This window comes from Molothrus ater, chromosome 12, assembly GCF_012460135.2.
Source record: "Molothrus ater isolate BHLD 08-10-18 breed brown headed cowbird chromosome 12, BPBGC_Mater_1.1, whole genome shotgun sequence".
NCBI lineage: Eukaryota > Metazoa > Chordata > Aves > Passeriformes > Icteridae > Molothrus > Molothrus ater.
Window position 1 is genome coordinate 12,536,952 of NC_050489.2, and position 15,487 is coordinate 12,552,438.

The 15,487-nt window shown below is 49.9% G+C and overlaps 1 protein-coding gene across 1 annotated transcript in view; it reads left to right on the top strand.

The window, feature by feature from the left end:
- NECAB2 (N-terminal EF-hand calcium binding protein 2) overlaps nucleotides 1-15,157 on the top strand; it is a 70,941-nt gene extending 55,784 nt beyond the window's left edge. Inside the window, exons 5-13 of the mRNA XM_036390596.2 lie at nucleotides 356-453; nucleotides 10,337-10,473; nucleotides 13,008-13,126; nucleotides 13,243-13,322; nucleotides 13,626-13,682; nucleotides 13,796-13,908; nucleotides 14,220-14,297; nucleotides 14,666-14,757; nucleotides 14,950-15,157. Coding sequence (XP_036246489.1) covers nucleotides 356-453; nucleotides 10,337-10,473; nucleotides 13,008-13,126; nucleotides 13,243-13,322; nucleotides 13,626-13,682; nucleotides 13,796-13,908; nucleotides 14,220-14,297; nucleotides 14,666-14,757; nucleotides 14,950-14,978 — 803 coding nt within the window. The 3' untranslated portion in view covers nucleotides 14,979-15,157. The remainder of the gene's footprint in view (nucleotides 1-355; nucleotides 454-10,336; nucleotides 10,474-13,007; nucleotides 13,127-13,242; nucleotides 13,323-13,625; nucleotides 13,683-13,795; nucleotides 13,909-14,219; nucleotides 14,298-14,665; nucleotides 14,758-14,949) is intronic.
- The last annotated feature ends 330 nt before the right edge of the window (nucleotides 15,158-15,487 follow it).

The following is a 15,487-nucleotide window of genomic DNA, read 5'->3' on the forward strand; positions in this document are numbered from 1 at the left end:
TGGAAAGGGAATTACTTTTGAGACCCCTTCCTCCATGCCAGCAGTAGGAGGGAGAGATACCATAAACAATCAAATGCAGAAGTAGGCATAGAAATAAAGAATCTGATGAGTTATTTTCAATGGGGGCTACTGGGTCTTACATCTCCTTTCTGCAATGGTCCCAAACTTCATGGGAATCACATCACTTCCCATCCCTGCAGGACAAATTGTGACTTTGGCTAAGGACATAGAGTATAAAAATACCCCTGGAGCCATCCTCTCAGGTTTATGTTACCACCAATAATAGACCTTGCTGTGCCAAGTAGCCTCAAGTTACATTAACGTGTTCCCATCATGCTTCTCTTGGTTTTCCCAGACTATTTTGCTGACCATATGGGAGACTATGAGGATGTTTTGGCCTCCCTGGAGATGCTGAACCTCTCCATCCTGAAGGCCATGGACTACACCAAACGGGTGAGTGCTCCTTCCTGCACCTCACCTTTCACAGGCTCAGGGTGAGTGGTGTAAAAGTTGCATTAACAGAGCACATAAATCTGAAAGGTCCTCATCCTCTTCAGCAGTGCTGTGTCCTCCTGCTCTGCAGACAGCACAGCCTCTGGGTCTCTCAGGTGGGATTTAGAATGCATGAGTTGTTGTTAGCATCACTGAGAGGGTTTTTGGAAGCTTCATATTATAGAGCTGCCTTGAAATCCAGCTTCCAACTTGGAGGGCAACCTCCTTTCCAAATACAGTTGCCATGTGTGAAGCTGCTGTATTGGAAACTAGAGGGCTGAGTGCTTGAAGGACTGCAGAGGAATCATGCAAGCACCACAACTGAGACATAATGACCTGGTTTATATGTGCAAAAAAATCCATCATGTGACAGTGATACTGCACTATTATAGACAGTGACACTGATCAAGAAGTATATTGAAGTTCATTTATGAATACCTATAAAATCTGAGCTGATATACCATATAAACATCCCTGCTGAGAGGTGCACGTTTGTTGTCTTACCAGGCTGAGAGAAGTGTTTACAGAGCTTTAGCTCCTTTGGTATTATTTTCCTGTCCTTCCACACCACTTAATAGTGCAACTGGGCTGTATCAGTGATATTTATTGCCTCAGGATAATCAATCCCTTCTCCCACTTCCACCTTCAGCCACATTTTCATTGTTATTTTGTGCCATGATGAATAAAAAGCAGTTTTCCTCTTCACTGGTGAGCAGTAAGGTAGTACACTGAGGGCCAAGCCAAGGAGGAAGGTTTTGCTTTTTCCAAGCAGTTGTAAATACTTCCCAATCCAACTACAGCCCTCCTGCAAGCAATCCACATGGAAATCTCCCATCCATCTATCTTTGAAGCTAAAAGAGAAACTCAAATTTCTCCACATTAAAGAAGTGGCAATGATAAGAAGTTTCAGGAGTTAGAATGGGAAATGGGAAATTTCTCTCCCTTCTTGCTGCTGAGTAAAGAGCTTGATTTCCTTACTTGATCAAAATTCATCCATTTTGATTTTTGTGAGGAAAGCAGCATGGAAAGTGAAGGCACATATTTAACATGTTGATGTCTTGCCATTATAAATTAAAGGCAAAAGTCTTTGGCCAAGCACTGATCAGTCTGCGGTGAGGTGTTAGTGATTTTTATCAACATTATGAAAGGGTTAAAAAAATCAGGACAACACGATTTTTTTATGATTCAGTTTCTGTGTCTATTCATGTCTCATTTTTATTCATTATTAGCAATTTTCATGACCATCAGGTTTGCCAACTATGTATTTTAAATAAATCTTAACATGCTAATTGAGATCTTAGTGATTCACTCCAATTTGCTGATCGTGATGCCTTCCACCACTGCTTTTCCAGTGTGATGTGAATTTATATGACTAATTCTTCCTAATACTTTGCAAGAGGAAGATGGTCTATTCCCTGCTTATAAATCAGGCATCTAAGCATTTGGGTATCACCTTGGATGAGACATCTGCAGCAGAAGCAGGATGGTTATTCATAAGAAGAACACCTTTCCCCCCTCAATTCAGCAAATTGTGGCAGGATTCACCTGCCTTAATTGCAGCAGGTCAAGGTTATTTACCTAAACCTGAGCTGGTCACCCCATCATGAATTTGTGGAGAGGAACAGGGAGATCTGGAGCACTGGAGGCACCTTCCTGCTGTGGCACTGAAGGATCACGGCACCTCATCTCGAATGCAGACATTTCCCAAGCCAGGTGAGGGAGGGCTGCCCCAGCATCCTCCCATCCCCTCATTTCACCAGGCCCTGGGATGTGCTGCTCTTCACTGCCTGCCAGATTTTTGGCAAGAGAGCAAGCAGAGCAAGACTCCATCACAGAGAGGAGCTGGCAAAGAAGTATTTAATGAAAAGCACTGTTCCCCACTGTGATTTTGTGAACAAAGTGGTACAAACCTCATCAATGAATTATTCAAAGGCAGGCACTTTGTTCATGTAAAGAAGCAGGGGAAAAAAAACCCAACAGAAAAGAAGCTGTTGTGGGTGGTAGAGAAACCTGTCTGCAGTGTTCAAACAGGATACATTTGTTTTGGAAGGAATTTAAAGCTCATCAAGTTCCACCACTTTGCCATGGGCAGGGACACCTTCCACTAGACCAGTGGAGCACAAAGCCCCATCCAGCCTGGCCCTGGGCACTTTCAGGGATGGGGTGGTTTCCTTCTGCTCCATCTTCTCCCCATGTGATGCTGTAACCAAGGGTCCCATGCTGTTGGGGTAGCAGGATGGTTAAAAGATTCATACATTTAAAAGATATTTTTAGAAACATTGGAAGAGGTGAAAGGTGACCAAAACAGCAGGTTTTCCATAGAGTCAAGTGTGGTTTTGTGTCCCCTGTTGCTGTCCTTACACTTTTTCCTGTGGCCAGATCCTGCAAAGGGCTGGCTGATGATGCTGAACATTGTGAGTTGTGAGCAAACTGCTTTGCTTGTGAGCTGCTCCTGCTTCTCCATAATAAAATAAACATTTCCTAAGCTAGAGAAAACTATTGACCATTCAGGAGCGTTCCTATTCCCTCCTTTTCAAACAATGTATTTGGGGCAAACAATAAATGAAGCCTAATCTTTTTCTGTGTTGTCTTTCTGAGAGGTGCCAGCTGACAAGAGGGCATAGAGAACCATGGTATTTAATTGCTGTTTATATTTCTCACCTTAAAAGACAACTGATTATTTCTAGCTTTATAAAAAGAGAAAGCAGCAATTATCTGGTGCTGGAGGAGCTCGTAAAGTATCAGCAGTAATTAGATTCAGTAGTGGAAGGTCTCACAGCAAAACAAAATCTGTCATTGTAATTATTTTCCAATACAGTGATGTCCGTGCTGCATTGAAATCACTGCCGGTGACAATTGGAAATGCAAAGCTAAATTGGAGAGAAAGGAAATGAACTTTGGGGTTCTAAATAAAGCTGACAGCAGGAGATGTTCCTCTATAACTCTCTTTTATGTTATGTTCTCTATAACTCTCTTTGTTGTGTAGTGCAGTCAGCAAAGACCAGAACCAACATGATGGGGAAGGAGGTGGATTGTGCCAGGGTCAGGGTGTGAGGGGTGGTGGGAGCTGGGAGAGCACAGCCAGGGTGCTGCTGTCCCTGCCCCTCCCCAGGTGAGTCCCCTGCCTTTGGGCACAGTGCCCACCCAGTGCTTCCACCACCCCTGTCAGCTTTGGGGGTGACAGGGCAAGTGCCTGGGCATGGCAGAGGTGGTGCTCACCCTCACCCAGATGCCCCAGGAAATGTGACTTAGCTTGGTAAAAAAAACAGTGTGGGTTTTTGAGCCTGAGAGACTCAATTATCCTTGTTCCTGTCAGGTTCAGCTTCCACTGCCAGCTGCACTGGGATTGCTCCTGCTTCCAGCTTCTGCCAATTAAGCATTTTGCAGGACTGACCATGGAAGCATCAGCAAGGCTGACCTTAAGTGGTGAGGCAAACTTTAAAAGCAAGCTGCAAAGAATGCAGAAAAATGCTGAGTGATGAACATTTTCAAGGATGAAGCAGCTCAGATTTAAAGTCAAACCTTTTTTTTTCCTGGGGATGCTCCTGTTGGGCAGCAGACAGGTCCAAGAAACACTGGTGACTGACCTTGGTGCATGCCCTGTCCCAAATGGAAGGAGAGTGCTTGGAAAGCAAAATTACCCAAAATTACAGCTGAAATTGCAACTGCCCATGCACATGCCAGAATGAGACTGGCTGCAGGGAAGAGTAGGGTACAGCAGAAAGGGTTTATGGAGCAGCCCTGAGGATCTGAGGGTGACCCTGGACCAGCTGCTGCTTGGTGTTCAGCATCACCTTTGGTCCTGGAGAGAGAGTGAAGATATGTGAAAGACAGTGTTTTTCTCCTTGCTTGCTCACTGCCAGTCTCTCAGTTCTCCCATTCAATGGACCTGGAGAGGAAATATGACCAGGTGGTGCCACAGCACACACCCCCTGAGAGCCTTCTCCTGTCAGACTGCCAAACACCATATGTGCCTTATGGACTGGCATGTACCCAAAGCAGCTGCAAATGCATTTTCCCCTTAAAATTCATTATTTAGATGTGAGAATATGTAAATCATAAAAAACTGAGTGCACTGACCTTCAATACCAGCTGCTGTTGTTCCAGTAGCAGTAGGGAGCCCAGAGGTATCTACATACAGGTGAATAGGTTTGCATGTTATTTATGAGTTAAATTGTTCCTGCAGCAATCCACCCTTCTTGTCTCTGCCTTTGAGATGCATTTGCAGTGAACAGGAGATGCTGGGCTCCTGGGGCTCGTGGAGGTGCTGCAGAAGATGTCCTCTCCCTGCTGCTGGTACCAGGCTGACCATGGGTCTCCCCCAGTTTTCAGCAAACTGCAAACTGCACTTGTTTGAGCAGCTCAGTTGCAGCCCCAGAGCAAGAACCATCTGCCAGCAGTCTTGGATGCTAAAAATGGGGGATGGTATTTTTTGTTTTACAGCACAGCCCAGATCAGCAATATAAAGTGCTCTTATTTGCATTCTTACCTGCCACACTTAAGCTTGCCAAAAGTGATATTGCTCTTTTTTGAATGATGACACCTCGAGATAAAATAGTCACTAGAAATAATCCTCAAAAAGAACATTTTCTTTCCATCCTCCAGCTAACCCTTTATCTCAGCCTTTCATTTAACTTGAGCAGGTTTTCTCCTGCTCTGCTGGATAGATTTGGTGCTCACACTGAGGGTGTCAGGTTCCTGGGGCAGGGCTGTGCCATGCCAGGGGATGGACCCACGGCAGCGTGGAACAGCAGCACAGTGCTGGCAGTTCAGAGTTGTGCCCAGCCCAGAAAATATGAGCTGCTCAAGGCTTCTACAAACCTCATGTTCTGGCCTTGCCTCAAGGTGGTTGGATGAACAACAGCTGAAGACTTCTGGCCCGGGTTTGAAGGCCATGGGGTGCCACTGCAGTGCAGCATAGCCAGGTCTGAGACACTCCGAAGATGCAGTTAGAGATGTAATCATGGTGCATGGGTCAGTGAAATGGTAAAGGATGAGTCAACTCTCCATGTGTTTTGAATGATACATTTCTGAACAATTTCTGTGTCAATTTCTATAGCAAAAAGCAGATGCTGATCTCCAGAAAAGTTATGGAACTTCATAGCTGAAGAACAATCTGAAAGGAAAGGAGGTGCTCATTTAGCTTCTCAGAAAATATTTCTGCAACTCTTCTCTGAAGCTGATTTAAGATAACATTGCACCACAAATTAAAACAAAATGTGTTGCTTCAGTTCTGAAAGAACTGAATTTCCCCCAACTTTTCTGTTCAGACTCCAGACCAGAAAGCTGCTTCTCCGTGCGATGCCATCCGGAGCGATTTTCCTGCCAGCTCAGCAGGGCTGTGCAGGAGATCCACCTGGGCTGCCAGACTGTGGGGAGCAGAGATTGGCAGGGAGATGAATCTTAAGGTCTCTCTTGAAACTTATTTTTAGATTAAGATCCTCATTCACTGCTCTTCTGCTTGTCTATTGCTGCAAAGTTCATGTCCCTCCATTCTCTCAGAAAAGGAAGAGCATCTTCTCTGGAGGTCTTGCTTGTGCTGTCCTGGCTCCAGCTCTCATGGACACCTGTAGGACATGATTTTCCTCCTCTTCCTCCTCATTTTAGGTCTGTTGCTCCTGGGATTTAGGTAAATTGTACAGTGAAGGTGCCAGTGCTGTTGTCTTGCCAAATAGTCTGAGAGCAGCTTTGGAGGGAGGGAGCAAGTCAAAGCATGAGCATGTGGCACAGCCAGGCTGAGCCTTCAGCAGCTTGACCATCCCACACTGCTACATCTGCAGGGTCCTTTGAGTAGGTCCTGTTTGGAAAACAAAATCTGCACTTTCCTAGGAAAACTGAAATAAAATATGTATCAAATTGCTGCCTTGTGGGTACTAAATACAGCTAATTAGGAGCATATGTGAAGCAAAAGGCTGATTTATAGGGAGGGTGTTGAGCAGTAGGAGGCCACACTCCCAAGCCTGTTCCAAGCCTGCTGGGTGAGGGTGCAAAGGGTCCAGAAGCCTCTGGATCCCCAGGTGAGCCTGGGGATGTGCAGCACAGCCTGCGTGGGCCAGCAGACACCTGCCCTTCACGTCCCTGTGGCTGCACCAGAAATGATGGATCCAGGGCAGCAGGGAGGTTCTCTGATAGTGAGAACAGAGAAGTCCTGTGATAAATTGCTTGGGAAGGGTCCATGGCAGGAAACCTTCAGGACCAGACAAGGTAAGCATGAGATGAGAAGAGTCCAACATTGAGATTTGCAGGAGGAGGATTTTATAGCAAAAAAGTTTTCAAATCCATATGATGCTGTTGTCATTTTTTAAATCTGAACAGGTGTCTCATTTGGTTTTTTAGAGCTGTTTCGGGAAGGCTGAGGGTCTTTCATATGGTAATGCATTCATTTATCAACTATTTAAATGCCTGTTCTCCTCAGGTTTCTCCTACTGATTATGTGCCAGGCAATCAGTTTTGGGTCTGCTTTGGAAGGGATTTAAAAGTTGGGGGGAGGGAGAGGAGAAAGAGGCAGGTCTGAGTGTTATTTTAATTATAAGAAAATATCTCTTGAAAGCAAACAGGCAATTATGAGCAACGAATTTAAATCAGCCACTCAGAGATTACAGTGCAACACATGCCTGTTTTTTAAAGGGCTGGGTGGGTGGAAAATAACCTCCCCATCATCCTGGGATGAGGCTTGATGATGTTACATGGCATGGCAATAGGTTTGTTGTCGGGTTTTGCTTTTTTAACTGGAGGAAAAGTGTGGGTGAAACAGAGTTGCCTTTGGTTTCCAACTGAAAAGCCTTCTCATTTTGGCAGCATCACTCTGTGGGTGTGCTTGGACTGTGGTTATTAACAGTTGGAGAAGTCACCAGTGTCCCCAGGCGTGGTAATTGTCAGCCAATTTGGCCAGTCTTGCTGGAAGCCAGCCCTGGGAAGCCTTGTTGGTCAGGTTGTAACCCTGTGAGGCAAAGGGAAGGTGTGGGGAGGACACAGTGGGTCTCCAAGTTCGTAGGTGGTGCAAAATAATCTATATTTTACATCCTGTAGTCTTAATGAGCTGAATAGTGACCTTTAAAAATGCCAGCAAAGAAGCTTTGAGATGTTCAACAACATTAAAACTCTCATTCCCCGGTATTTGGTCCCCACAAGGACATGGCCATGAGAGCCCATTTTTAAGCATCCATTTGCAGTGTCTGGTGAGGGAAACGGCACTGGTTGGCAAATCCAAGCACTCAACAGCATCAAAATCCCAGTTATGTTTTGCACAAGTAACACATCCAAGGGATGTTTTCATTAATCTGTGCCAGAATTTGGGCGATTTTGGGTGGGTTCCTGTGGAAATCAAAAGCTGGAAGAGCTGTAGTGGGGCTTTGAGCAGACTGTGCCCCTATGTTGGCTGCCAGTATGTGTGGGAAGGTGCCTTACAGACACATGAAAACCTGTGATATGGAGGAGGAGGGTGGATTTGGGGTTTGGACCTCAGCCAGTTGACCAGAGACCGAACCCCATTATTTCCTCAATAATGCAAGCTGTCCTTTCCCCAGTCCTCTCTCATTTTTGAATGTCTCTGTTTCATTTCCTGCTTTGTCAGATCAGGAGCTTTCTGAGGCTCTCCTGAGAGCCACCAACACAGAAATCTCAAGGCCATCCTTTCAATGATGTTTTTGCACTTGCTGCTCATTGCAAACACTCAGGCCCCCCTGTTTGCTGCAGCAGAGGTCAAGGCCAGGCAGTTCAGCAAAGAGCTCGTCTGGAAATGATGGATGGGAAAGCGCAGGCTTGGAGATGTGCAAGAGTTTCTGGCACAAAGCAGCTTCATTGAGCAGCAATTATTACATGATCTCCATAAATATTTTAACTTCTCAAGCTAAGCAAGGAGGAAATAACTCTTCAGGGTGGAATTAATAAGACTAAACCTCATTAAATCTCACTAGGATAGTCTGACAAATGTTTTAGTAAGACAATGGGAAGGATCCCTTTATAGCTGGTCTTTTTAATGGCTTGTTTTTGCAGCCCCGAAGAAGACACGTGCTAGAGGAAAACCTGAGGGATTGCTGAAAATACCTCTAAGCATGTGCATTTCTGATTCAGATCCTGAGAGCAAATCTCACAGCTGGGCTGGCAAATGGCCAGTTAGTTAAGTGGGAGAAATAAAATCCCTGTTGTTTTGATTTTAGATCTATTTGGCTTACTGGCCTGTCAAAAAGCATCAGATCTTCGCAAACACCCCAATTTTCTGTGCACTGGCTGGAATAGCTTTGTATCCAACATCCATCCATCCATCCATCCATCCATCCATCCATCCATCCATCCATCCATCCATCCATCCATTCATCCATCCATCCAATCTGTATGTAGGGAGTTCAACTGATTTAAATGAATGTGGGAATCACCTGTTTGATTTTTCCTAAAGCTGAATCAACATTATAGGCTGTGGTTAGGTAACAAAAAATCTACCATTTAACTACACATCCTCTCACAGCTTCAGCATCACCATCACCTCGCTGTGCACCACCCTCTCCTGAGGATCACTGTGTGGTGCATTTCCCCCAGAAACACTGTTGCTGTGAGCAGGTTTTCTTGTGTCAGACAGAAGTTATTAAATGCTGCTAATTGGATGCTCAAGAAGCTGTCAAGAAACTAATGCTCCCATTCCAAACCAGGCTGAGGAATCAGCTCTGTGATCAGTTCCCCCAAAGGGTTTTTTCCATCAGCTCATTCTTCTTTCATGATTTAATACAGGAGATAAAGGCGGGGATAAAGGCCCTCTGGTTCTCACAGAGCTGCTCCAGTTGCCATGGAAATAACCCTTGTTAATAGCTTCACCATGAAACAGGGATAATTTGCTTTGGGGAGCTTGGGGTGCTCATGTTGTGCTGCTGCATGGTCAGATAGCCAGCGGTGCTGGGACCACTCCAGTCCCATGAGTGTGGTCATTGCTGATGGAATACAGGGAGCCAGGACACCCAACGCTGTCTCATGGCTCCAAAAATTCAGTAATTCCTCCCAGAGGAGTCCCATGCTGGGAGATGTGAGCACAGAGGGACAGATTGCCCAGCAGGGTTTTGCCTGGGCATTGTGCTGTCCCAGCAGGCACTGATGGGTGGGAAAGAGTCTGGGAAAAAGTGGTGCTGTTGAGCCTGGGTTTTGGGGAGCCTTTTGTTAACTATAAATGTTTTCAGCTCTGATGCTGAGTGGTTGGCTTCAGCCAGAGCTGGTGAGGTCAGTGGCCACTGGGTCTGATTGGGGTGGTGTTGAACTGGTTGTAGTGGTGTTGAACCAATGCTGGATTGGTTTGGTCAGCGTTGGACAGTGTGTGCCAGTGTCCCATCTCTGGGAAAATGCTGGTGACTGTCAGGAGGTGTAGGAGCAGGGCAGGGCTCAGCAAGGCTGTGCTGGGAAAGGGGCCCTGGATTCTTCATCCAGATCAGTTGTTCTATTAAAATATTTTTAGGTGTTCTTTGTCGTGAAAAAGTTTGTATTACCTGGGAGCTTCTGTCAGTCAGACAGACAGAACATTAGCCCTGTGAATCATCCCAAACCCCTTTAACTTGAGCGCTGGGTTGGCCATACTCTTGTGGACTAGGGCACTGTATAATATGCTGAACTCTCTGAGCAGGGATCTCCAAAGCACAGGACACACTTTTCATACCTGCACCCACTGGCTGCAAGGCAACAGTAAAGTAATTTAAGATCATGCTAAAGTGAGCAACTGTGGGCTTTGGGTAACACCTCTTTACATCATGGTGACATGGCAGGGGACCAGGGAGGGCTGCTGGCCACGTGCTGCACTGGCCAGGGACCCTGGTGCTGCTGCAGGTGCTGCCCTGGCACTCACCGTGCTCCCCGTGTGCCCCTGCAGGTGTACGAGAGTGGCAGCAACGTGGACCAGTTTGTGACGCGCTTCCTGCTGAAGGAGACGGCGAACCAGACCCAGTCCCTGCTGAGCTCTGTGGAGAGTGCTGTGGATGCCATTGATGAGCAAACCAACCCCACCAGGTCTGCAGCACTCCTGCCCTCCTCTGGTGCAGGAGGGCGGAAGGGGAGGAGGAGGATGCTTTTGTGGGGTGAGGGAAATGCAGCAGACATTGTGCAGCAGAAAAGGGGAGCTGGGCCTTTCTCTTTGCCTCCCCTCCCAGCTTCCTGAACTCTGGGATCTTTTCTCCACCACTCTGTCTTGCCCTGTCCCTTCCTCTCCTGCAGTCCCCAGGGTCACCCTTAACAAGAGCACTGTGTGTGGGGATGCAAACCAGGGGCAGCACCTGGCACCTGCCTGGGCAGTGCTGGGTGCATGGGGCTGCAGCTCTGAGCAAACCACTGCTCTCACCCAGGGCAAGACACAGCCTGAGGTGAGCTGGGGACAGCCCACAGGGACAGATTTCCACGCCAGGGATGCTGCCCCTCCTGCCAGAGCACTCAGCAGGTGTAACCATCCAGAGGGAAAAGGCGCTTGTGCGCTGAGGACAGGCAGTGCTGTCCCCCAGTCTCGTGCGGGGCTGTCCCCATGCCAGCAGCCCAGCACACGCCACTGAGCTTGGGCAGCACAGAGGAGACGGTCTCAAGATCTCCCGAGTGCTGCCAGGGCTAGGCTGTAAGGAGTTACCAGCATCAGAGGCAGAACCGCAGCACAGCCCCCTCGGTGTCAGTGTCACACAGCTCCCCAGAGTGCCACTGTCACCAGCTCTAACCGGGACAAGTTGCCATGGAAACCTGTCTGTTTGTCAGACCAACCCTTCTCCTGCTGTTCCTTCAAACCAGGAGGCCTTGGAATGCTTGCAGGGGGATGTTTCAACTTCCCAAAGCCATGGGCAGGCAGAGGGGCACATGGAGAGTGAAAATCCCAGCTCCCTCCTAAAACAGACTCTGTGGAACACAGCAAGACCTGGGCACCTCTGCCACCATCTCACCAGCTTTTCCAGCAGGAATGCTGTGGGTTTCATCATCTCACATTCCTTTCTTCTCCTTGTTTTTTGGTAATCCTGGTACAAAAAGAAGTAAGAGCTCCTGCAAAACAATGAAGAGGAAACAAACCCAACATCAGGCAGAGCAATTAGAGCCCATGAAAGACTTTGCTGGCTTTTATTTGCTCATGTGTGGGCCCAGATCATAATGGGGAGTATTGTAGTTGTTTTCTCATGAAGATAATAGCTAAAAAGAAAAACAAATCCCACAAAAAAATTATCTCCTGCATCTGCATGAAGACAAAGAGGTGGCCTAAAAATCACAAAAATAAAGGGCTGTAGAACAAAGTGCAAAGGCAGAGGTCCAAGATGGAGACACCTCATTAAATTCTGATTAAAATAAATCTCTGCCTGTTTTTGCCTAATTTCCTGTCTATTGACAGGGGATAATCCAGGACCAGCAGTGTTATAATTGCACAGCCTGTAGCAAAGGGATGCTCCTGCACCCTTTATTGTTGTTCCTGCTTCCTTATCTTGGAGATGTTCTTTGGGACCTGCACACCATGTCCCTGTGTATATGGTGGAGCCCACCCTGGCTGATTTACAAGGTGTCTGGGGAAAGAGAGCCCAGCAATGGTGCTTAGGAGGAGCCAGGTGCCAGGGAAGGGACAGGAGGGCAGGGAGATGCTGGCTGGTGTGGTGCCCATTGGGCACTCAGCATGTTGTCTCCAGCTGGGAGCTGCTTGACTAAAAAAGAGGAGCCAGAGCTCCCAGGCACCTCTGTCAGCAGTCAGCTGGCACAGAGCTGCTCGGGTTGGAAGGAAACACTGGAAATCCTTTGAGCTGCTCAGCCACTCCCTCTGGGCACAGGCTTCCTGTTGGTGGAGAAGAAAGGAGAGGGTCATTCTTCCCCAAACCCATTCCCATCTCACTCACATGGATGGCAGCTGCGAGCCCTTGTGAGGCAGATCTCTCATTCTCTCTGGCTTGCAAATAAACAAGGTCCTGGGAGGACCACTGAGGACCTGGTGCTGGATGGTGATTATGGATGCTCCATCTGTGGAAGTGTTTCAGGACAGATTTTTGGATCTATGAGCAACCCTCAGGCCAAATGGGCTTTGTAGAGCCAGACAAAGAAAGCGTGCTGGAAGAAATGCTACAGTGGATGTTTCCATTCTTCAGAGAACTGCAGCTGCAGTTTGTTAGTGGGATACTCAGCCTCTGCTCATGGGCAACCATTCAGGCATGGGCAGTCTGGGTGGCAGCAGCTTTTCCTGTCTGAAAGCCACCAATGCCACTGGACTGCAAAACCAGCCCAGTAAGGTGCAGCTGGCTGGGCACAGGGGCCTGAATGCCCCATGTTGCAGGTGTCTGTCTAGGACAGAAAAAGGCCCTGAAGGCTGCTGGTGGTGCCAGGAGGGCTGTTCTATTCCATAAGCAAAAAACAAAATTGATGGCTGCTGGGAGCAGCCCACTGACATTCCTTTGTTTCTGACCCCCTCCAAGGGCTCTGGCATCATGGGCAGAGCTGCCAGAAAGGATGCCCCAGTGCTGGCTCCCCAGGCTGGCTCATGCCACTCTGTGTGTGCCCAGCTCTGCTGTCCTGACACCCTGTGTGCTCTCTGGTTGCAGACACTACCCCAGCAAGGATGGTCATGGCCTGAGTGACACCTGGTATGACAACTCTGTCCCCAGCTACTCTCCCAGCACCTGGATGGTCCCCAGGGAGCAAGGAAAGAGCTTCCAGGCTGGTAAGTGCTGGTTCCTGGGGTGGCTTGGAGCGCTCAGGTCCCAGCAGCTGCACAGGGCTCTCAGAGGGTGCCTGCAGGTGCCCCTCACTCCATCAATGTCTCCTGGCTCTGTGCAGGTTCCCCTGACACCAAGGCAGAGGGGCTGGAGGGGCAGATCAACAGGCTGGCCAAGCTGATTGGCAAGCTGGAGGACAAGGTAAGGGCCAGCATTTCCCTGCATGGGGCTGTCCTGCCATCCCAGGGACAATTCAGGGACCTTGCCTCAGCTGTTTTAGGGCAGGGATGAGGATGTGCTGTTGGGAATGATGGCTGCAATGGGGCAGGGGGAACTTTTGTGAAGGGTCCTGACTGGAGGTGCAAACGGCTCATGGAGTCCATTCCCTGTGGAGAAGGGGGCACACTCGTTGCCAATGGTGGGGACAGAAACCCACCAAGCAGGGAGGGACAGCAGCCTCAGGCAATCCACCACCCCCTCTGCTTCTTGTTGCCCTTTTCCCAGACCCTGTGGTTTGACCTGCACCAGCGGCTGTCGGACAGCGAGAGCACGGCCTGCACGGTGAGTGTGCCCACCCACCACCGTGGGTGCTGGGGTGCCCCTGCAGCACAGAACCATGTTTGGGGTCACTGTGTTCCTGTGGGTCTCACATGCCGTGTTTGGGGGCCCTGCAGTACCTGCTCCTGGTGAGGAACGAGATGACAGTGTCGCACAAGCACCTGGGCGAGTTCTGCAGCTCCCTGAAGCAGTACCTGAAGAGCGTGGCCGGGGAGCGGGACTGCTTCCAGTGGGTACCATCAGCAGCTGCCTGTTGGGGGCTGGGGACATGGGGCTTGGCGTGGGATGGAGTGGGGACCAAGCAAAGGACTGAGGCAAAGCAGCCAGGATTTGGGATGCAGTCACACTCAGCCACCAACACTGGGCTGGGGGAGTTTTGCATGGGCTGGGGAGTGCTGGGATGGTGAGGGGGGCTACCCCTACGTGGGCTGCTGGGGCTGAGTCCCCCCTCAATAGCCCACCCGAGAGCACAGCTGTGGCTGCAGAGGGGGGAGGGATGCCCCACGCTGGGGGCTCACCCCCTCTCCCTGTTTCTGCCAGTGTCACCGCAGTGAAGCTGCCTGATGGGGTCACCTTCATCATCTACGAGTTCTGGGAGACGGAGGAGGACTGGAAGAGGTAGGGGAGGGGATGAACAAGCCCATTTTGGGAGGCTTGGGTGTGGAGGGTTGTTAGAGCAGCTGAGCCCCAAGCTCTGTCCCCTGTCTGACAGCAGGACTGAGGAGCTGTCTGTCTGTCTGTTCTAGGGCTGTGCCTGTAAACAGGACCGGGGGGTTGGGGTGGGTCTCTACACCTCCCACCTGGGAGTGACTTTGGATGTGGTGATGAGAGGGGTCAGTGTCCTGAACCAAGGCAGGGTGCTCTGCACAAGGGGAAGTGAGCAGGATTGCTGGCACCCTGCCCTGCCAGAGCTGGGTGCTGTGGGGGGCTGGGATGGTGTTTCTGGGGGGGCTGGGTGTCACCCACTCTCTCCCACCTGGGCACAGGCACCTGCAGAGTGCCACCTGCAAGGGCTTCCAGCACGTCAAGGTGGACACGCTCAGCCAGCCTGAGGCCATCTCCAGCGTGGCCGTGCCAGGTATGAGGGCAGCCACCCCAGGGGGTGAGGGACAGGGACCCCATGGCAGCCAGCACTTCTCCAGTTTTTGGGGAGCAAGGGTGGGCAGGTGGCATGGTGTGAAGGACAGCACGGGCTGAGCTGGCTGGGCAGGGGGGGGGTTGAGGGTGATGTGGGGCTGGGCAGGTGTGACCCAGTGATGTTCCCCTGCAGCTGCCTGGTGCACCCTGAGCCAAGAGTGACGGTCAGTGCTGGGGGCCTGCCAGCACCTGTCCCCTCTGCGGGGTGGCCGTGCCCGGGGCAGGTGTCAGTGTGACCTGGCTGCAGTGAAGGAAACTCCCATGTGTGTGTTCCCCCACCCCAGAGAGTCCTCCCTCAGCTCCTCACCACCTGGGGCATCTCTCCCTGGTGTGGGTGGTCTCAGGGGAAAGAAGGACTGCCAGGGAGGGGCTGGCAGCGTTTGGGGAGGGGGACATCCCCCAGACATAGGTAGGCAGGGAGGGGGGCAATGGGTGCAGGTGGGCAGGCACTAGGAAGGAGGGATGGGAGTGGGAGGCTGGAGCTCCCCCTGAAAGCAGGGAGTAGGTGAGTCCTGGGAGGAGACTGGGGGGGTTGAGGCTGTGCCTGGTGTGTGTGTGCCTGCAGGAATGGGGACCCATGCCCCAGGGGGGAGTCAGGGTGGTGGCAGAGGGGGGCTTCCCTTCTCCCTAGGTGCCCCTTAATCCTTTCCAGCTGTGGGCAGTCCCCAGGG